General features: G+C 40.1%; 1 protein-coding gene and 1 long non-coding RNA gene across 3 annotated transcripts; both read left to right on the top strand.

Annotated features, from left to right (window-relative positions):
* Nucleotides 1-1,323: 1,323 nt before the first annotated feature.
* On the top strand, nucleotides 1,324-9,526 carry pecam1a (platelet and endothelial cell adhesion molecule 1a). 2 transcript variants are annotated; one of them, XR_015036309.1, is made up of 15 exons: nucleotides 1,324-1,444; nucleotides 1,557-1,580; nucleotides 3,167-3,460; nucleotides 4,204-4,512; nucleotides 4,605-4,859; nucleotides 4,988-5,269; nucleotides 5,754-6,056; nucleotides 6,143-6,421; nucleotides 6,797-6,929; nucleotides 7,061-7,124; nucleotides 7,298-7,351; nucleotides 7,768-7,848; nucleotides 7,975-8,031; nucleotides 8,626-8,648; nucleotides 9,146-9,517. XR_015036309.1 is itself a non-coding variant. In XM_085784625.1 (15 exons), exons 1-15 carry the CDS (start codon nucleotides 1,384-1,386, stop codon nucleotides 9,287-9,289), a joined length of 2,367 nt encoding a protein of 788 aa, XP_085640751.1. In that variant the 5' UTR covers nucleotides 1,331-1,383; the 3' UTR covers nucleotides 9,290-9,526. The 2 variants fall into 2 exon arrangements, 1 of the variants encoding a protein (XP_085640751.1); XM_085784625.1 differs by having other exon boundaries at nucleotides 1,331-1,444; nucleotides 7,057-7,124; nucleotides 9,146-9,526.
* A 3,692-nt stretch (nucleotides 9,527-13,218) lies between these two features.
* Nucleotides 13,219-14,897, top strand: LOC146983177 (uncharacterized). The gene is made up of 3 exons (XR_015036354.1): nucleotides 13,219-13,288; nucleotides 13,746-14,146; nucleotides 14,249-14,897. It is a non-coding gene; the product is annotated as an uncharacterized LOC146983177 (long non-coding RNA).
* Nucleotides 14,898-23,588: the final 8,691 nt, after the last annotated feature.

Raw genomic sequence — 23,588 nt, 5'->3', positions numbered from 1 at the left:
ATTTTTTTGTCAATTGTGGAACAAATGAGAGTGAGTGGGAGCACTATGCAGATAAAACTGCTCATGGAGTCCCAAGCACCTCTTTTTGTGTTAATCTTCAGCACCTCTTAGTGGCTGTAGTTAAGGATTGCAACATGCTGCATGCTGCATACATAGTGTAAGTCTGGAAATACTAATGCAACCGCCTTCTTGATATTAAAGATATTTGCACAGTTTTGTATCTGTGACAACAAAACGTATAATTGCTATTTGCAGTCTGTGATATTAATATTCTATGCACTTCCAGAGATACTGTGAGGAATACACAGAGACGGCAGAGTGACTGCTCTCTGGAGGAACTGTGTAGCCCAAGGCTTTTTATTTGATAGGAAAACACCCTTGATAACTACATATTTGTTGTGCGATTAACACCTGATCAACAATACTGTGTACACACTCCAGTCTAATTTCTCATTGGCTGAATAGCAGATGAATTGCCGGACTGATACAGTTATGATTTAATTTGACATTCCCTTACGTTGTGCATTTTCTCTAAATCTCCTAATCACTTTAAGATTTTTTCTCTTTTTGTATGTGTCCATCATATATAAACCATCAGTACACACTCTGCAGTTAAAGCTCGGCAGTTCCTAAGATCTTAGTTTGTATCCTATAAATGATTCAGTGGCACCATTATAATTTCATTTCACAGTTTTTACAAGAGGGTACCAAGCACTGGAGAGAGGATTAAACTTGGGGTATAGGTGGTGAATGTTTTGATAAGGCTTAATATATTAAATAAGAGATTGGATTACGGCTCCGTGGGAACCCCCTGCGGTTCAGTAAAGTAGCCGCAGATGACATTAACAATTTAAGAGGTGAGCCTGTGGGCCAGGCAAAGTAGAGCACAACCTTTATGTCGCTGCATAATTGTTGATGTGTTTGGTGCTTGGGTCCATCTATCAGAGAAAGCAACAGTTTGATAACACCTTATAGTCATAGTAGAGCATGCACTTAGCATAGCGCTAAGTGAGTGTTATTCATAATTAGGTGTTAAATCATGTCAGAAACCAGATTCATGCTGAGCGAGACCTGAGGAGGCTGCAAGCTCAGATCCATTTCTTAAGGCTCCTAGTGCAACATTGTTGAAACTTATCTCCTCTCACACACTAATAAAAACACTGTATTCCTGAGGAAGTCGCAGCCATTTCCTGATCAGTAAAGCAGCATAAGGAGTAAGTATGATAAGATGAGGAACACCCTCTTACATGTACCACACTTCCACACTCCACCTCTCCCTTCCTATGGCCCTCCCCTGTTCTTCAGACTGGCCCTTGTTGCCCCTGTCTCTGCCCCACTGTAGCTGTATTTTAATCATACAGCAGTGGACCACCATCACTCAGGATGGACTCCAGGCCACCCAACCTGCTGCTGCTGCTGCTTCTCGCCAGCCACCTGCTCTTCGGTAAGGACCCTCTGTTGAGCTGCTTCAAAGACAAAGGCTCTACCTCCAATTAAACCCTTAAAATCTGCTGATTCTCACTTCTGTTAATTCTTATTCTTTTCTTCAAACACAGTGCAGTGCGACGCAGGACAGCCAGGTAAGTGAAATTGCACTATACTTTACTGTATTCCTGACTCTTGATTAATAACTAGCTCAGGGTTTCTCCAGTGTTGAGACAGTTTGAGGTTATCCAGTCCTTGCTGATTTAGACAAGACAGCTATTTATACCACACACAGTTATTTTTCGCTGGAAATGGGCATTGTATTATGCACTCCTGGCCTCCTTGATGTTCTCAAGTCTTTAATGAGATTCATTGAAGCTATTTTTAGTTGTCATAGGTGAGCCTGGGTATTTCTTGCACATCAGCATGAATTTGGATTAACCTCTCAATTTTTGCAAACAGCACGAATTTGAACTAAAATGCAAATTAATTCTTTTGGAACAAAATTTATCTGGGGTTGTAGACAGCCATAGAAGCAGTCAGGAATAAATTATCATTTGGGTAATGTGCTTTTTTTTCTCTCTTAAGTATTAAATGGCGAAATTGAAACCGTTTTCATGTAGGCAGTAGCTGGTTTGGTTAGCTTAGCACGCACAGAAACCGAAAAGTGCGGGAAACTGACGACTTGTCGAGGTTGAAATCGACTTGAGGTCTTTTTGGGACCCTGAGGTTTTATTTTCCTACAGATTAAACAAAAGAGATCCATCCACCACCAGCGTACTGCTTATCCATGCCGAGTCGCTGGAGCCAATCCCAGCTGCCACAGGGTGAGAGCAGCGTTCACCCTGGGCAGGTCACCAGTCTATCACGAGAGCCAACATAATAAAGAGACAATCAATGCACACACTCTCACAATCACACCTACAGTCAATTTAGAATGAACGGGAATCGAACCCAGAACCTTATTACACTGAGGACACAGTGCAAACCTCTGCACGTCGTACCACCTCACTAAAGATCCGACATGTTAATTCATGAACTTCACTAGTAGGTAGGTAATACAGTATATTGCTTGGCTAGCTGGCTCCTGTTTTCAGTCCTTGTGACAAACGAACCAGCCTCATATTCTGCATGAAGACACTGGTTGTTATTTCTCTTCAAACTATCAGCAAGGTAGTGAATAATTCTTTTTAAATACTTCTCTAAAATCACAACTATGTATGTATTCTTTCACAAAGCAATCAAGGTCAGTGTCGATAATACATTCACTCACTCTATATATTCATTATTTCTGCAGTGGCTGAATGAGTACAGTCATTCACTGCCTCAGCCTCTCTTCATCACAGAGCCCAGCGCGCACGCCAGCTGTACTTTGAGGATGTGGACTATGTGATTGTTTTGTAGCAGCTGAGGCAGGTCACAGTGTGTTGTTGTTGCTGAGGGAGAGCAGAGGCAGGGATAAATCAACAGAGCTCCCCCAGGGGAAGGAGAGGGTCAGGCACTGTTTGTTGAAGCCTTTTCCTTCCTTCAGCAGCTCCTGCTTACTGTTCAGCAGACTGAGGGCTGGGGAGCGCCTTCACCTTTATTGTGGAGAGAATAATAGACCCTGACTCTCGTATTGTATTATTGCTTCGCCCCTTTGTGTTGATTTTTAAATAAGCAAGACGTGTAGGCAAATGAAATGATTTCTTTCTGATGTGCATGCATGCTTGTCTTGTCTGTGCGACTCTGGGACCTACAGACTATACCATAGATGGCGTTGACCTCTCGATCCTACCCAGAACCACAGTGGGGAGTGGGGAACCGGTTACCATCGGCTGCAAGGTCAGAGTGAGCCATGCCAACATCCCGAACCTGAAGCACACTTTCCAGATCAAACAGGACGGTGCTGTCATCCACTCTTCTACAACTACAGAAGACTCAGTTGCATATGAATTCAACCCAGCCAGGGCTGCAGACTCTGGAGTTTATGGCTGTCGGGTCACAGTCAAAGACAAGAGCAAAGCCAGCAGTGCCTTGACACTCACCGTCATAGGTAAAGGTTACATTTTCACAAACACGTTCACACATTCACCAAAGCATTTTTATTTGCTTTCGTCTCCTACGGATAATGTAGTTAAATGTAAAAAAAAAAAAAAGGCAATATTTAGCTAGAAGTCCCCATATAACAGCACAGGTGGAGGGAAAAAGTCAACTTAACCTAGTGAGACAAAATCACTGGTATTTTCTTTTTTCAGGTTGATGAATAATTCACATTGCTGCCTAACATTTCTACCACATGACAGAATACCTTAGAGGACTTCCTGCATTCTACTGTATAAATAACTATTTTCAGACAACGGAAAGTTTCTCGAGTTACATATCAATCATAGAGAATATTTTGGCTCTGTTATTGCTTTGCAAAAAAACATGTTAAAATCACTAGGGCAAACAATAGGAAATGGTTGATGCTATAAAATCTGTACCGACATGTTTTTTGTATTTCTCCTGCCGTTATGTAAAGCAAACTTATTTACTTTAAATTAGTGTCAGGAATGTACATATACGCCTTTGGCGTTAATGTGCTGCAAGATAAAAGATGGATAATTTTTCATCAAACTCAGAATCCACTTTCTTTTCTTTGTTTCTTCTTGGCAATACATGTTTTTGCACAGCCAACCAATACATCCACCATACCCCAGCAGTATGTGTACTGTTACATCTGAACAACCAGTATTAGTGTGTAATATTAGTAATGGCTTTGCTTTCCTCTGTTCTGTTGGGTTTTCCTCTCCCCAGGCCTGCAGACCCCCATCCTGTATCTGAGTAAGACTATTAAGACTAAGACGTTCTATACGGGTGAAGACTTCAAAGCCACCTGCAGTGCACCAGAGGAGAAAGGTGTCCTCAGGTTCAGTTTTTTTCAGATATTTCAAAACAAAGAGCCTGAGAAGATAGCACAGTTAGCGCCCACTGGGAACTCATCAGAAACCACTCTGGTCCTGAAAAGCGCTGGAAACTACACCCTGTACTGCAGCTATGATATCAGTTTGGTTTCTGTGACCAGACCCTCCAACCTCAGCAAGGAGATTGAAATGGAGGTTGAAGGTGATTAGAAGAGTTATTATTATGTCACCATGACAACATCAAATTCCCTGCCAAATAATATGCAATTAACTTTTCCTGTATGTATTTTGCAGACGCCCAAATTTCCCTCGAAATTGACGTCAAACCCCCTCTTGAAGTTTTTGAGGGGGACCTGTTGGAGGTGGTCTGCAGAGTGAAGACTTCACTGAAGAATGTTGAAGTATTTCTGAAAAACAACACTAGCATCCTCAAGAAAGCCTACGGCAGCTTCAATCATCGATTTAGAATATATGAGTCTGGGATGGTTGTGTGCAAGGCAGAGTGGAACACCGTGCAAAAAGAAATCGGCCAGAACATCACAGTCAAAGGCAAGTACGGGATACCCCCCTCATTACGTACTTTCTCACTGTATGTTCGAAGTCCTTTTCTCTTTTCATACTAAAAGATATTTTCTGCAAAGATTTACTTTATTGTTTTTATGACCTGATCCCAACAGAGTTGTTTTCAAAGCCAATCTTGACTTTGAAGAATGTTGAACTTTTTGAGGGCGACCGCATGGAACTGGTCTGCTCTGTCTCTCCTTACGCTCGTGAGAGGATCAGAATGGATAACATCCAGTTCTCCATCTACAAAAACAACAGAAAAATCAACTCTATGCACAACTACATTCACGTTGCAAACCGGAACGAAAATGGCAACTACACCTGTCAAGCACGATCCATTCATCATGAAATCAACATTGTCAAAGAAAGCCAGACACTTGCTGTTAAAGCCAAAGGTAAGTCACAAATTATGATTATTCTACAATTTAGAAGGTTTTATTTGAGTCTCTTGGATTCAGATGTATATGGTTTAAGATGACATTGCTCTGTAGTTGGCATTTTGGATTTTAATTGACCTTGAAAACTGATGAAATTATTGCCTTGAAACTTGGTTTTATTCCAACCCTGACATCTCATTTATCCATCACAAGGTCAAAATTTCAGTTACTCCAACCTCAAAAAACGAACAAGGTTCCCGTCCCCGCCGAAGCTGCACATTGTGTTTAGTGCTACTTGTTGCAAAAGTTAGCCCAGTATAAACCAAGGTGGTGAGCATGGTTAAACTGATACGTGCTGAACATCAGCATGTTCACATGGTGATCGTTACATTAAACTCGCCACTCAGTACAGCTTCACAGTGCTGTTAGCATGGTTGTTGCCTTGTTTGTCTGGGTCTTGTTAGTATCTGTTGTCCAAGCGGATGTTTGTCTTTGTCCCCAGTTCTCGTTTCCAAACCTGTGCTGAGTGTGGTTGGGCAGACACTGGTGTTGGGAAAGAACTTCCAGGTCCTCTGTGCCAGTGAACATGGCAGTCTGCCCATTACGTACACCCTATCGGGGCCTGATAAGAAGCCTGGTGAGCCAAGGGTGGTGAGCACGCCAGGAGAACAAGCCATATTTAACTGCTCTGCCATCTTTGAGAGGTCACTCCTAAAGAATTTCATTTGCCACGCCAAAAACAGTAAAAACTGGCCATCCGCTGTAGCAGATGGGAGCCAGCTTCTCCATTCGACCGACATCATAGGTGAGATGCAGAAACAATGACAATCATTTAAACTACTGTGAAATCATTGTGCTCTATGAGTCTAATGTACATTTTACTCCCTGCAGAGCCTGTGTCAGAACCAGTGTTGACCATAGCACCCAACATGGGAGATGTATCTGAGGGTCAGGATGTGACTCTCCTCTGCTCTGTTCAGAGAGGCACTACCCCCATCGTCTTCGCCTGGTACACTGTGCGAGAGGGTGTCCTCATTTCACAGCGCTCCCAGACGCTGAAAGCATCATACGTCATACGCAATGTCAAAGGACAGCATAGAGGGGAATACTACTGTACGGGCACCAACGTGGCCAACGATACCAAAAGTAGTCGCACTATCATGATTGGGGGTATGTGTCACTTTTGGTTGATAGCAGGGAACAGTCTGGGACTGTGAGGATCAATTTTAGTTTGGATTGTCACTGTGTTCAAGAATTTGATGTATGACAGTGTACTATTAGACGAAGAGGACTAATAATACGTTTTTCAATGTGTTTCACACCATAAGGGCACAGAGATGCTTTTTTTTTTTCTTCGACTCAGCATTTATTGGAATACTTGATCACCTAGAATATGAATAATAGACTGACCTTAACTGAACAACAGACTTGTGAAATGAAATGTTTATACTTGCAAGTTGTAAATTACATAAACCAGAAAGGTTTGCTCTTAGTTAGTGACTGAACTTTGACTTCTGAGTTTTATCACTTTGATTTATTTTACAGTGAAGATGGCTGGCTGGAAAAAGGGTCTTATTGCAGTCCTCTGCATCCTGCTTATACTGGCCTTGGTCCTTGTTTTCGCCATTAAAACACGTCTCCTTCATTTCAAAAGGAAAAGAACAGACAGGCTGTCAGTGTGAGTAACATTGGTTCTTATCAAAAATCAATGTTTTGAAGGTGAAGTAAGGAGAGTTAGAAGAAGCATGCTAACGCCCTCAGAGCTTCCTGCTTGTGCTAAGCTAATTGTGTCCACCTCGTCTTAGGAAGTCAGCCAGCACCAAAGTGGAGCGCCTGAGCCTCACCCAGGCCGAGGTCAACGAGGCTGCAAATGGTAAAAGCCTCTTAACCTAATATACAGTAGATACAGGCATGTAAAATGTGTTTAAGAACAATTTAGTCTGAAATATGTTATCTTTGTTTACTGTTCATTTTTAAGCATGTAAATTCATACTGATTCAACAGCTGGTGCTGTGTTGGTCCTCTCTCTCTCTCTCTCTCTCGTAGTCACACCAGGCATGATGGGAAAGAGTATTTGGAGTGACCAAACATCAGGCTCTGGTGAGTAGACTGAATAGACACACAGTTTTTAACTGTATGTATTCTTGTTAAGGATGAGGCTGGTATTAATCTATATTTTTCTAATCCCTATCCTCTCTGTGATCCTCCACACATCACATTTCCTCAACATCTGGGCACTGTAGTTTTCAGCAAATATTTTTCAGCTAATATAGATCATATATTTGTGGGGACTATTTTCAGCTGCAGATTAATACACATGGTGCACTAGTGGGTACGATCAGCAGCACGGTGGTGTATGTACCCAGAATAAACATTTGTCAACAATGTAAAGAATATAGAATATCAGCAGCCGTATCTTTTAAATATGACTTAATTCAAGTGCTATATTATTTGCAGTTTTTAACGTAATGTGAGAGTTTAAGTTTGTCAGTGCCGGTTACTGTTTTGTGCTACAGAGACTGATGACCAGATCAGTGTGACTCCTACAGAACCTGAGTACAAAGAGGTGAAGACCAGTCAGGCTGACCCTAACAGAGGTAAAACTGCCTCTGAGCTTCAATGTTTTGTTTTTTTCAAATCTGTGATATAACAGTTGTTAAACTGAATCAATCTGACCTGAAAAACATTGCCCTAAAAACAATTGTGTGTTTGTTCCACATTAGCTCCAGTGGAGACGGGCACAGACACCGCGTACAATGAAGTGAGGAACTCCAAGCAAGGTATGACTAACATCCTGCTCTTCACACACATCCCACTTGTGCTATGAGAGAAACCAGGCCACAGGCTGACATTTGAAAAAAAAAGCGCCAGGAAACAGGATCAACTCCAACTGTAAACATCTGCATTGTTAGTGAAAGAATGTCCCATTAAAACAGAAGGCCCTGTCGCCAGGTGTCCACTTCCTGCTTTCATCAAAAAGAACTTCCTGTTCCAACAATCAGAGCCAAACAGCGGGTACATCCGTTTGCACTAAGTGAGAAACGCACTCCATTGTTTTGTACTCATGGGGGAAACTTTTGCCCAGTGTTCAGTCATTGACTCCTAATAACTCCTGGCAGTTCGCACGTCATTGTGTGTCTCACAATGATGCAGCAGAAGCAAAGGAGAACATACATCTGGTTTGTTTTGTGCTCCTGACTCATAGGAAAAGACTTCATTGCGCTTAAGTGTGAATGTATGTGACGTGATAAGCTGCTCGTTTCCCGGGAGCGGGGAACTGTTCGTTGGAGCGGTGATGAGTGTGTGTGGGCTCTCTTTTAATCCTCACACTCCCTTTTGTTTTCTGAGCATGTCCTCTGGCTTTGTTTTCACAGGTGTTCCAGAGCAAGCTGATGGTGTAAGTCGCAGCCCACACATCACACACACGTCGTGCATACAGTGCATGCGCATATTACAAATTGGAACACACACCCATGAATCTGTTGTGTCTTTGCTCAGAGAGACCTCTCACGGACAGACACGGTTAATAAACAGAAACCCTGTGGAGTCAGTGTTATTGTTTGCAGGCTGTTGTAGGTAACTGAAATGGTTCATTCAAAGTAAAGCAGAGTGCTTCATGAATCCATTACAGTTTCCTAATAATTACCCAGGGAATATCCAGCAAAGAATCATGTAATTTTGCACTGATTACATTCGTTTTTGTTATAGTGAATGGATTCACATTTGGAGAATTTAGAGTGAATATTAGGCCTATATTATAAATAGTCTGTGTCACAGTCTGACGTAGGCAACAGTGTCATGCAGTGACACTATATTAATCAATGTCATCAATTAGAGTCATTTTTTCTTTTCTTCACATCAGCTTCACATTTCATTTTTGTCTCTTCTCAACAGACATCAGTGGAGTATGCACAACTGAATCATGATACAAATCATCACGGTGACCACAGCGAGCACGCCAACTTCTCTGTCCAGGATGAACACATGAACACCATTGATAACAGTGTTGACACCAACACTGCTGTCGATGGGGAATGAAAATATGACCCAAAGGCAGACTGATAGCTGACCAACGAGAATATTTATTTGCTTATTTATCCAGCTGTTCATCATAGCTGGAGTCTTTTGTGCTGAAAGACCTTAAACAGCCCTAAGCAATTACACTTTTTGTACTTTTGGTATTTTTGTAACACTCTGCAAAGACCATTCCACACTGTAAATTAAATTCACTTTGCTTTACCTCTGAAGGACAAATGAAATGTTTTTGTCATTTTTCCCCCTCTTTCTCTCTTTGTAAGTTTCTTGCCAAGACACTGAAGGAGAATGTGTGTTGTGAACCCAAAGGAAAAGACATTCAAATCTATAGCTTTCAATTCGTGACAGAATCTAAATAATTAAATTGAATTCAGCATAGGAGTGATAATTACTTCTTTAGTGATGAGACTGGATTCATCAGAGCCCTCTGCTCTGTGAGAACCATGCTTCTGTTTAAACCACTAGAGGACAGACTTCAGGCAGTGCTGCATGGAAACTTAGTGCCATCTGGCTGTGATCGCCTTTAATGTGTGGAGGCCTTTCTCTGTGTTGCCATCGCATCAGGAGATATCAGTTTCATTTTCCATTATCTAAGGTTTAATTGAATGATATAATATGAACCTCATTCAAGGTCTGCATATACACTGGTATGTTTAGCAGGTCTCTCAAGGCTGTGGGCTATGCACAACGACACAGCTGAACCCATGACATCAGAGGAGGACACAGTGTATTCATTAATTAACTGGTCCGGACCAAAGCAGTAGCTCACAGCGTAATGAACAACATTGCTTGCGTGTTTGAATTATATGTTAAAGTGCATTAAAAGGACTGCAACATTTATTTTAATTGGATTCAGCTGTTTTAGTACAGTGTTTTGCATTAGTTGATTAATCAGTTACTCAATAAACTTTCAGAAAGTGGTAATATCTTGAAAAAGTAGATAAAAAGACTTAGTTTGTGAAGTTCAAGACTCTGCACAATCCTTTAAAAATGACTTAAATGGGAAAGCATTCATATTATCAATACAAATTTTGTATGAGGCGACTTTGACCTTTGAGGTTTACGTTTCATTATGTCCTGTTTAAAATAAATGTGTTATGGTGTCATTAATTACTCTTGAGGCGGGTTCCCTTGTGTGTAATGCTATACACTCAATACTATATCCTTATAAATCTGTTGTGTTAAACCAGTCATTGTAACTGTACAGGCCATTCAAACTCCAGTGAAGGGCTGATAAAATCTCTGTGAAACAATGACTGTAACTTGCAACTTTACTAAAAGCTCCTCTATTTTTATTAATTTCTATGTTTTCACTTCAGCTTATGGATTTTGTTTATGCAGTTTCTAAGTCCTCACTAAATTCGCCGATCTTTTTCAAAGTCCTGCATAAAGTGGAAGTGCCATGGTCATGATTTTCTCAGTTCCTGAAAGCTTGACACTCTGGAATAAAAAGGCTTTCACCTGCCAGCAGGTGAACTGGGGACAAGCTGAGCAAATTATTAAGGTGCTGCACTATAGACCTCCAATCAAGAGCATACATCGGGTTCACCCAGTTCATGCCATGGCAACTGCTGTCGACAGTGCGGATTATGAGGATCTGCTTTTTGACAGGAAGCTCTTAGGAACACAGCGGAGCAGATCAAATCCTTGTGGGAATCTCTAACACCTGACACCAGAGCTAACACCAACAGCTCGCCACCAACAACCACGCTTTCATCTCCATTCTTAGCACAGACTAACGTATAGACTGCCCCACAGATGAAGTGCTCATCTTCATTGTCTTTCTGCCTGCCATTTGTCCATGTGTCCTCTATGATGCCTTGTTCTCTGCCACCTCTGAGCTTCTGTTCAATGCTGCAATTGTGTTAAGTCTTCATCAATGTGTGCACAATATGTGACACCAGTGTGTAGTAGGAGTATCTCCAGGGTTTGCACCATTCCCTCAGACCCCTGAGCTCTCATGCCTAATGTTACGTGTGCGTCTTGGCCTCTGCAAGGTCCTCAGAGGCATCTATGAATGGATATGGCTTCAGCTTTGAGGTGCCAAAATGAAAACTCACTCTTGCTCTGAGGATAGAACTGCATCTCAGTCAACTCATGTATTATTAATCTTATTACTTAACCAGGGGGTCAGCCTTGATGAAGGGAACAACATATTTTGGGCAGCAGTATTCAGGCACACAGGAGCTGATTCTGTGTTACATGAATATCAGAGGTGTAATTCATACAGTGTCATTAGAAAGAGGCAGTTGAGATATAATTAAATATTGGCTGGAGAAAATTAAAGCCTGAAGTGGCACCAGTTTTATTTTTGGATACATGCAACCAAGAGGCTTAACCAACAAGCCACACAACAGTGTTTGCTGCGAAAGTCCATGAAAATGGCAGGAAGGGCAAGAGTGCTTTCAGTACATTCTTGTGGGTCATTGTAAACGCTGCACACTTTGCCCAAGGATGGTGTTGTTCTGCCTTCAGATCATAACTGTCAGCCTGTCCTGTCAGAGAGAAGATAGAGGATTTACTACTGTTCCCAAAGTAATGATGTGTGAGGTCATGTACCCTGTCAGACCTTTTAGGATTCATATTACAAGGAGACATGTACCACCACCCCCAGAGAGAAATGCTGTCACATGATCAATTCTTTTGGTGCTGCTTGTAGTGTGGTAACTAAGAAAGGGCTTGGCTACAGACATAAAGTAGCCCAAGTGCTAGATCAGTCCTTCAGACCCAGTACAGTCCTCCATCCGCTTTTTATTACTGCACGTACACTGTTCGTGTCCCCGCCACGTAACCTGATCCAACCCTGTCTGTATCTGGAGCACAACTCCTGAACTGTCATTGGCTGCTATGCTAAAATTAGCATATTGACCCCTGTGAAATGCATTCTGGGAATATTCTGTCTTTGACTTGGCCTTATGGGGCCAGTGCTGTTTGTGGTCTTCAGATGTAGCAATGAGGTCATCACGTAGACTCCATCTTTCTTCTTCCTGCAAAGGAACATTTATGTTAAATGTTGTTATATTTTTTTATTGCTGTGTTTATTTTCTTTCTGATTGATTGATTGATTGATTGATTGATTGATTGATTGATTGATTGATTGATTGATTGATTGATTGATATTAAATGTGTGAGGTTATAGCCACCTTTGCATTTGCAGTTGGTAAAGGATATATGGGTAGGTTTTGTTACTGCTATGTAGCAAACTTAGCTTTAGTAGCAAACTTAGTAGGCTAAGTGTTGTCTCCAATGGTGGAAGCAACCCATTTGTTTTGCTATCACTTCTACTGTTGTTAGGGTTGCCACCTTTGAGTTGTGAAAATAAGGGACACTCGCCTAAATGTCGAGGGGGGGGGATTATATAGGTGCACATATAGGTGACCATATACTGTATGTGCACATATAGGTGATTATATAGGTGAACATATAGGTGATTATATAGGTGAACATATATGTGCACATATAGGTGATTATATAGGTGAACATATATGTGCACATATAGGTGACCATATAGGTGATTATATAGGTGAACATATAGGTGATTATATAGGTGAACATATATGTGCACATATAGGTGATTATATAGGTGACCATATAGGTGATTATATAGGTGCACATAATCGTTGGTACTTCTTGAAATTTTTGGTACTTCTTGATGATACTTTCCACCATTGACACTGGCCACCTTCCTTTTTTGGCATTTCCAATGTGTCCTCACTGAGCTCTCTGGTCTTTGCCATAGCATGTCTTGCGTTGACATGAAAATGACTGAAATATCCTAAGCAAGTCAACTTTTACAGTCAGAAAACTGGTCAAAAAACTCCCAGAAACATTGAAAATAATTGTAAACACTTTAGACCCTTAAAGAGAACGGTTTGTTCGAACATCCTGTTGTAGTAGTAGTGGAAGTTAGCATGCTAACCAGCTACCCCTTGCAGTCAGACTGTCTCATCACTTTCTGATCACTGTAGCGTTCTTGTGAACCCAACAATGGCTGAAGATCGGGTAAATGAACAGCAGTTGCAAATGCTGGCTGGCTACACAGCAATAGCAAAAACTTTCAAATAGCTCCTTTAAAGTTTATTAGATGAGCATAAATTTATTAAGAAAAACGGAGAAGAGTGTTATGGGACTGTAAGGAATAACAAGCAATTCAGGCCAGCTAGCTCTTATTGAAAGAAGCTTCAGATGTCTTGGAGAATAATTTAAAAAATAATTATTATAATTTGGGTTTGCGGAAAGAATGCCCTTTTTGTTCATAGTACAAAAATGATCAAACGTATTTACCACAAGAAATTTCAGTCCTTCCTGCCTGAGTGACAACAACTTCAACAAAGGTAAATAAATCTATTGCTGTTTGTGTGTGAATACTCAGTCATTGCAGGGCATCACCTGTCACCCGCTGCTGTTAACCTTAGATGATTGGTTGCCCTAATTGGAAAACCAAACTATGTTTTTCCAGTTGAGGCAGCAGATGGAAAAGATTCTGAATGTTCTTATTCAGTGCTTCGATGAGGATATGGGTAAAGTGTTTACCCAGCAACTGGCCTCAAGGAAAATGAACCCAGACACACATTGACAGGCATTCTCCAGACATGCAGCCTCAACTGGAATCAGGTTGTTGGAGTGTGATGAGAGAGGAGACACAAATCAGAAAAGAAAACCCATCTCCTGCACATCAGCAGAGACATAGTCAACACGGTTTCACATGCTACTAATGCTCCTTCAAACCCTTACCTGGGATTCGTTGAAAATCTTGCTCTGATTTCTACTGTGACATTAAAAAAAAACCCAAACAGAGGGAGAGTTTTTGCAAAACAGCAACTAATGATTTCTCTCTTTCTTTGGCAAACTAAAAGGTAGGTTTTAAGTGGTAAGTGTCTTAGCCTACTCTGTATGATCAGGAAAGAACTGTTAAAATATTCAGCCACTTGTCTAATCATTTTCTCTGGGGATTTTCAGAAGTACTTCCATCTTTGTAGATGGTCCTGGGCTCTACGGACTGCATGCCAAAATGTTGCCTCTGGTCAGGGAACTGTGAAAACCCCCTTGTTAAAGCTTGATGCTCAGACGAGAGACAGAGAGATCCCCCACTTATCAGTTCAAGGTGCATTCACAACACCTTGGCTGAGGCCTTGTCAGATGCAATGAAATCTAAGAAGCTGGGTCAACTGGATGAAGAAGTACAAGTCTAGCAGACTGACAGATCTAGGAGCACAGGCCAAATGCTTTGTAGAGGATACTGCACAGATAAATGTGGACTGGGTCGACTGGAGAGGAATCAGATTCCCTTTCTTTAGCGAGGCTGGTGAAGGCTCTTCTGTTGTTGCTCATTGGTCGTCTTGTAGAGGGATTGTTTAACATAAATGGTGACATAGCAAGCTAGGGTCAGGCTGTATATTGAGCATAGACTGAAATGTGAAGACTATGCCTTAAATGGACTGAGGCTAAGTCTAAAGAGACTGGCATATTCCCACGCATAAGCATACTGCGTTACACTGCAGCTGCAGGTCAGCCAAGTGTCAAAGGAAAGTGCTGTTTTCTGAAAATTTTCTACATGAAGTGAACATTTAATCAGATATTTAATTTTTCTGTAGCTGTTTCAAAAAGTGCCTAAAACCTTTTCTTTTTTCTTTTTTTGTTGTTTCATGCCCACCATGCACGGCACCATAGTTTATATAGATCTCACATTAGTCTGCTTGTGAAGCTGGTCAGCTCTCCTGACTGGCATCACAGTGATTATAATCTAGTGCAGGTAATGTAATGACTATATACATAACATTACCAGGCCATTGCCTAAATAAGAACATTTTTCAATTTTGCCTGGTTAAATAAAGGTTAGTGAATGGAACTACCTCACACAACCTCATGTCAAAAAAATATTCTTTTAACCTCATGAAATTCTACAGCAGGACAACAGGGAATATGTGGAATGAAAATCCACCCTGCGCTGAGGACCATTCGCCTTAAGAAATGCTAAAATCAACTAAAGAAGAATGAGAACAATAGCAAGCAAAAAGAAAGGCACCGGAGAAAGCAGTGAAGGTCGTCTCAGCAGTTCAGGTAAGACGCACGAAAAGTGTGTGTGTGTGTCTGTGTAAAAGGAAGCAAAGAGAGTTTTATTTCATAGATTGAAAATAGCCTTGATATTACATAAGTGCAACCTAGCAGAAGGAAAGAACTGCTCCAACTTTTATATGAGATGGGGAATATGATTTCCATCCATCCAGGATTTCTGCCATTTAACCTTTGAAGGTTGCCAGTAAACCCAGCTGACACTGGGTCAGAGGGAGGATCATCGTGAACAGGTTGCCAGTTTGTTACAGAGGGAATATGACTTGGCCATGGGGAAAAAATAGGGCGGTACATGTACGTCATCACAATCTTTCTACTCTACTCTTATTCCATATTCTTGGATTCAATAAACTTTTGCAGCAATAGTGTTGGTATTAGGAGTAAAGATAGCAGCAATTTAGTGCATGTATGATTGTGTTGGAATATGGTTTCACTTTTAAAATCTATTTTGCCCAAACAAAACGATGTAAATTAACATATTAATCAAAACAAATGAGTTGAGAGGTGTTTCGCTCAGTGTTTTATAGCATTTTAACTTCTATTCAAGTATCTCTTGTCATGATGATAAAATCACACCAATCGTATAAAAATTAATAGAATAGATACAATCATCAGAAATCCAATCACTCATAATCTAATAAGACCAGTAAGCTACATGGCAAACACAAATACGCTGTTGCCCATGAAGTCGGAATATGGGGGGTCTTTTTGGACACGTTCTTTTTTTTATTCCTATTACAAAGGTTAGTAACTGGTTTTATTTTCAATTTCATTTTCGAAGAGCTTCATCAATAATGTTTTGAGAAGATAAACACTGTATCAATCAAGAATAAGTCACATTGTCACAATCATTTCATGAGAAGAGGTATAAAATATATTCCAACTTTGTGGGCAACTGTGTGTGTGTTATCTCATGTCTTCCATAGATACAAAGCTCCAAAAAGTGGCGCAGGTTAGCGCCCTTTCCTGCGTGTCATTCCCCCTCTCTCTGCCTCCGCATTTCCTGTCTCTCTTGACTGTATTATCAAATAAAGGCATGAAAAAGCCCCAAATATACTTGGAAAAAAAAAGCTCCAAAAACCTGAGCTTCTGTATAATTAGCATTTATTTCCATAATGATCTCTTGCTTCTGTCAAGTACAAACTTTATACTGCCAACATTATATTGCATTGTATTACAGTGCTTATCCTTGAGGGCTGCAGTGGGGGGGAGGGTGGATCCAATCCCAGCTGAGACTGGGCATAAGGTGGGGTGCACCACAAACAGATCATCAGTCTATCACATGCAGAGACAAACAACCATTAACGCTCGCATTCCCTGGCAGGTTGGAGCCCAGAGCCTTCCCACTGTGGACCACTGCACCACTCTGCTCTACATTATTTTAGAGAATTAGTTTTAAGATGTAAATTGGTCTGCACAATATGCTAATCATGACCTCAATTCAATGTCAAGTCTTAAAACTAACTTAAAGTAAAATTAATTTGGTATCCACAAAGTTATTTATCAGGGGGATATGTTACAGCTCATTTTTCTTCCGACTGGCACAGGACTCATTAAGAGGTTTTGCTGGGGCAATGCATGTGCACCTGCAGCAGAGCACAGCCCAGGTCTGACATCTAGAGAATAGTAGATTAATGTTGCTGATGATATGACATGTTAAGGTGTTTGTGCAATGCAGAAAATACTGACATAAAGATAACTCAGGTCAGGATTGAACTGCCATCACAGTACATAAGCATATTCTCGCCACTGACAGGCAACCACTTTTCATAGAGGCTGAAGGCAGCTTAAGCATGCCATTGTGTGAAAATGTGATACTTCACTGTCCTTCATATGCTGAGTAAGGGTCAAAATGTAAATCCACCTGTTTGAAGTCCTCCATCTTTAATTGTGTAATCTCTCACCAATCCAGGAAATTAATTCATCATTAACCTTGTGCGACGCAGCAGCAGCAGCAGCCATGGAGGAGGTTTACTGGACACTCATCCTCCTCTTTATTGTCCAATCAAACCCACGGCCCCATTGTGCAATAAAGCATCAACAAATTATGCACAACTTTTAACCCTTGACCTCCTTTTCCATGGACACAGGATTCAACTAAGGTAACTCTATCCTCTCACAAACAGTCAGCCAGCCTTGGTGCTACTCCCACTCCCCTCTGTGCTAAGTCTGAGCCCTCTTGCTCTCGCTGTGATCCAGACAGCTGCGGCTCCTGTTTATTGCCGTTACCTCTTTGCAGCACAGCGTTCTTTATGCTTGGATAATGTCACCAACCGCGTCCCTCGATGGGACACAAGCTCTTTTCCCTTGTCTTCGGCTGGGCCACTGGATGGCACACTAATAACCATTCTAAACAGTCTATAAAAGCTTTTAACCTTCTCAAGGGACAATTTATTCTCAGCCGTACTGGAAGCCTTTTAATTGTGGGTTACATGGGTCACTGGAAAATATTAAAGTGTTTATGAGAAGCCAGGAGTTTCCTGGGTTCAAATGCACTACCCTGTCTTATGCCAACATTTTTGTTATATTTCTCTTGTGACAAAAAACACATTTACACTCCCAGTGGGCAGCCAGCAGAGTTCATCCACCCCCACCAGTCTGCACCTGTTACTGTTTGGGCCAACATAATACCTATGACATTGAGTAATTAAAAAATACTTAGACCTCACCAGAATTGAACGGAGATGTATATTTTATTTGAGATCATGAATATTAGTACATAAATCAGAATACACACAGTTGCTGTCTAGCTGATTCTATTGTAACTGCAGCTTCCTATAACTGTGAATGACCTCTACAGGAGCTGAGACATAAGCCACTCATCTCCAGACACTAAGTTACAATTATATATTCCACATCACTAAAGCTGGATTCACTAAGTATTTTTAAAGAATGATGAAACTCAAAACGTGATAAAATTTCTAATTCTATGTCCTCCTTTATGACAATGGTACAGGGAGTGATATCATATAACTCACACCTGTAAATATTATTAAGGCTTAATGTTCTGCATGTTAGAGGATCCATTGCCTTGAGAGAGCATATAGTATACTTGGCTGAAGCCAACATGCACTGAAGTCTCAGCTCAACACATGTCGCTTCTCCTTGCCCATTTTAATAGTAATAATGATAATGGATATAGTGCTTTTTTATCAATACCCGATGCCCAAAGCTTGTTACCGGTGGTGGTAAGCTACGTCTGTAGCCACAGCTGCCCTGGGGCAGAGTTTGACAGAGTGGGATTCGAACCACCAATCCTCTGATTATTGGACGACCCCCTCCTGAGCCACTGTCATTTCTGTTTCACCGTGGTTTCAGTGGAGTCAGGTGGTGAAGGCAGAACAGACCTTTCGGAGCTTTAAAACTGCTCCACAGCAACCAGGTTAATCTTAAACCTTTCACCCATGTTTGTCCGTTGGTTGGTGTGTTTGGTTGTTTGTCAGCGGGACGGCGCAAAATGTACTGAACAGATTTATCTGAAACTGTATGGAGGGATGTTGCAGGGCTGAGGAAGGATCTTTCTTAATTTTAGAGGATCTGAAAGGACAGAACCAGGATTTTTAAAAAATCTCCTTCCTCAACATTTTGTCTTCATTTTAAAACATTTTCACTCAGTTTTCATTCATTTTCATCAATTATTCATGAGTGTTCAAAAGTTCATGAAAACTCAGATTTATCGTGTTGATGATGTGATCTTAATAAAGTCTAGTATAAGAATCTGAACCTTGCGGTCCGGCCATCAGAATTGAGGTGGCATCACGCACTTATGTTGTTTTGATGATGTCTGTCTTCAGCATTAGACATCCAGGACTCTGGTGCTTCTTCTTCCTGCATCACCTCACAATTTCTCCCAAACAGTGTCCAGATGTGCTGTATATAAAAATTGGAATCCGTATTACATTACCATTAGTAATAGTAAGTGACAGAGAAGAATTAAGGATTGCTTACGTCCTTATAATAATAAAACTACACAGTAACAATAGCAGTTGTGACACCACCAAGAAAGTTTCTTACAGCTGTTGTGCTTTATGAATTGTGTAATGCTGACGTCATCGTTTCACATAACAGGTAATAAAACCATACAGCTGTCTCATGTGAGGATTAAAGACAATACAGCTAGTTGAGAACAAAAGACGTGTAGGATTGTTGAACGTCAGCAGAGGCATGTGCTCTATTGAGTTCTTTAAAACTTCAGAAAGCCTCTACAGACCCACAGGCTATCATACATCTGTTTTCACAGGTTGAGTCAGCAGTTAAAACTATTTTGACTCAGTTAATTTGACGCAAAACTTTTTGTCTGTTTTTGGTTTTGTTGTAAAAATGCAGCTCAGCCCAGCCAGTCATGCAGAGTGAGGTTGCACCTTCTTGATGTTTGCTTGATTTGTAATTTAAAAGCTTGGGTGTGAGCACAGGTAAGTGTAACCTGCAGGGCATTGCTGCCTGTCGCTCCTCTGACGGTGCCGGTGGGCCCGCTGCAGGGTGTCAGCCGGGAGCCACCCCTCACCCATGTTTCACCCCTTTAATCCCGGAACATCTCAGTGGGGTGGGGCAGTGTCAGGGACGTCTCCCTGCCACTCCCTGCAGCTGGCTTGTGAATCCTTCCCCACGCTCTGTCCTTGTAGGCTACTTGTGGATGTGAAGAAGAAAATGTGCTAGACTTTATTCATATTAAAGACAAAATCTTGATTAAGTCTGCTCCAACTTAAACAAGATATTGGTGGTGTGTACTAAATGATTGTCTTCAGCTGCCTTAATCTCACTTGGTTAGTGGTTTATTGTTCTTTGGTTAATAAAAACAAAGAAATGTACAAGCCCATTTTGTATAAACGATTGTCTGCTATTACAACTGCTGCTACTATCCAAGTCAAAAGAAAGACTTCAATAAGAAAATCTAAAGGAGGTTCAAATGTTTACATCATTTTATATCATTTGAATAGCAGGATGTCAAGAGATGCATGTATTCGTTTTGTCTGTGGTAATAAATATGGACCAATTCCCATGGAAACTATGCGCTCATGACTGGGAGGGTTCAGCAACTTAAGAGTCCAGAGGTATGGGAACCACGAGGGTCATGTCATGTATGTGGGGCCAGATGGCAGTTGGGCTCATTTTCAACAGCAAATGGCTCAATTTACTTTTGGTTGGCTTGTCTGATGTGCTCACTTGGCTGTTGTGGAGACTCATCTGTGTATGAATTCATCTCACGCCACTTGATCTTTCTAGACTTCGAGGATCTGCTACAGTATATGACACTCAATGAAATACGCCTTTTACTGTGTTTGCTCTTTGAATTAAACAACTCAACAAATATACAGGAGCAAATCTGCATCTAAATAAAAATGATTTAGGATGTATGATGCTTTTTCCACAGAGTAGCTAACTTTTTTTTTTTTCATCAGGAGGACCACAGAGGAAAGAAATGCATTACTGGTAACACATCAGTTCAGTGGAGGTAATTCTAGTGTAATCATGCATGTTTGTGCTCAAACCTTATGTCCTCAATATTTGGTACTTAAAAACTTCATGTTTTAGCCGTCTCAGAATAACTTTACCAAATACATTAGTTAACTGGATGTCTGATAGCCTACTATGAGTACATGTTCTACAATGTCCTTAATCTACAACTACATATTAGACTGTTGTAAGGTCTAAATACACATATAGCCTGACTTATAAATGATACAATCTCTCAATCACTTAATGGTTGACTTCTGTTGGTGCCTCTCACTTTGATGAACCATCTGCAGGCATCATGGTGTCCCTCTTCCTGAAAGACAGAGGATTACACACTCCTGGTTTAGACTCCTGCTCCTTTTTCTTTTTCGGCCACTGCGCGTGCCGTGCCGTAACCAGATACTTTTCAGCCTGAGTAAGAATCTCCCACTGGGCCTGTGTGGATCCAGACAGAGACTAATCCCAGCAGTGCTGACCGTGGTACGTTCATATACTGTCTGCGAAACATACTCCTGTTGTCACCCATGGGATCGCAAGTGCCCAGGACAGTGGGGTTGTTTAGGATGAGTGGTGTTTTAGTAAAAAATACTGCATTTTCTCAACCTCCTGTGCTCAAGCTCTGTTTAAAATACCTATCTCAGAATTTTCAGAGATACATATGACTTGTCTTACTCTGACCTTTTTAGTCGTCGGTGTTTATGAGGATGGCAGCATGCATTCATGTCGTGCTATACACAGACAGGATGTTTCACAGCTCTTATTTTTAGAGGATGGAGTCACCAAGGAGCCTTCTACCTGCATCACACGAGTCAGTTGAGTGTAAAAGAATGCATAGCTGGCTTTTTTTGTGGCACATGGATAATCCTCTGTGACAGGTCACTATCAAAATTGTCATTGTTTCGGCTTCAGTTGTGTGTCTTATGAACCGATTATCTCAATACCTGGACATTTAGAGCCCAGATACTCTCACCACATCTCAGAATTAAAGAGTTGAATGCATCATTAGCAGGCTCCTTCATAATCATTTCATTGTGAAAATGTATCCAATTGGACTTTTTGGATTAGTCCCCCAGCTAAATGTAATATGTTTAAGATCAAATAAAATTTCATATGATGAGCAAGTTTTACATCAGACTACTTTACTTTTACTTAAAATCACATGGAAGTTAAAATGCAGCTTTTCTAGCAATAATAATTATGTTATAATGATTATTATATTATATCATATTATACTTATGTAATAATTAAGACATTTGTTTATCGTGTGAATTCATTGAGCTAAGTGGGTGAAAGCTACAAGCTATGCTAACAGCACCAGGGATATTTGATTACAGTCCTTTTCACTCTCAATAGATTTTTTTTAGAATTCTGATTCATTTTAGGTAAATCAGAGCGAGACAGAGAACGGATCAAGCTTTTAGTCACCATAATTTTACAGTCTGAACAGACAATTACTGAACATGTATCAGAATTTATACAATATCTATGATTGATTTTTTTTTTTTTTTTTTAATTTTTATGCAACTTAGTTTTTGGTATCTGGTCAAAACCTTTAGCTTGGCAACAGCCCTCAACAACCAAGCAGGATGGTACCACTGCTTCCCTGGACCTCCAAAAACAATAGAGGTTTTAATTGAATTAATAAAGGTGTAACTTTAGTATTAATGACTGACTGCTGTTGGTGGTAACGTTTCATACATCTGTTTGTTTTCAGCTCTGACTTCTTGGTAATTTGACAGATCATCCCTTACGAAAGAAAAATATATTTACCACTATATTACTTGCAATATATTGTAATATATTGTAATATATTATTCTTCCATTACATTTTCCAATATATTATATATTGTAAATATATGGAAAAATATATTGATGACACATATATTATACAATATATTATATATTGCAATATATGGAAAAATATATTGATGACACATATATTATACAACATATTATATATTGATGTAATATATTGTAATATATTGCAATATATTGCAAAATATACAAAAAACTGCCCCTTTCAATATATTGAAATATATTAAACCTGAATATATAATATATGGGTTTATATATCCCAAAATATATGCAATTTTATATTTATAAATATCCACCATAATGTATTCAGATTTATATGATAAAATGTATTGATAATATATGAAAAGATATAGTGTCACATGTATGTTCAATATATGGTAGAATATATTTTAAATATATGTAAAATTATACATGAAATATATGTATGGCTATGTGTTCAATATATTGTGGAATATATTTAATATATGGAAAATTATATGGAAACAAAAACATGACATATGTGTTCAATATATTGTGGATGAATACTTAAATATGCAAACTGCAATATGTGCACAAACCTTTATACCACATATTAACACAGACTGGGTAATTTATCAAAAGCAACCTTTATTTTCTTTTAATCAGGCACAGATACTGAACCCAGTTTGAGGTAGGGAGCTATACAGGCCTATTAAAACCCCAACCAGGGTTCCTACAGCTTAAGCCAAGTTAAATTTAAGACTTTTTTTAAAACCACTTGAAATTAAATTTAAGACCAACTTCATAATAAACACAAATGCAGAAAAAAAAGAAACACCTCACATCAATTACATAGGGTTAGGGACAATTTTACCCACTTTCCTATGTGATCCAAGGTAAAGTGACTGCTACATGTACATTGGATTGTGTCTCTTTCCAGCTGTCCTTTCAAAATAAATGCATAAAAAGTCCGAAAAAAAAAAAAAAAAAAAAAAACCACCAC

This window comes from Trachurus japonicus, chromosome 8 (assembly GCF_045865225.1).
Source record: "Trachurus japonicus isolate A0001 chromosome 8, Traja_1.0".
NCBI classification, from domain to species: Eukaryota; Metazoa; Chordata; class Actinopteri; order Carangiformes; family Carangidae; genus Trachurus; species Trachurus japonicus.
The sequence above is the reverse complement of the archived record's forward strand: the minus strand, read 5'-3'. Positions and strand labels throughout refer to the sequence as shown.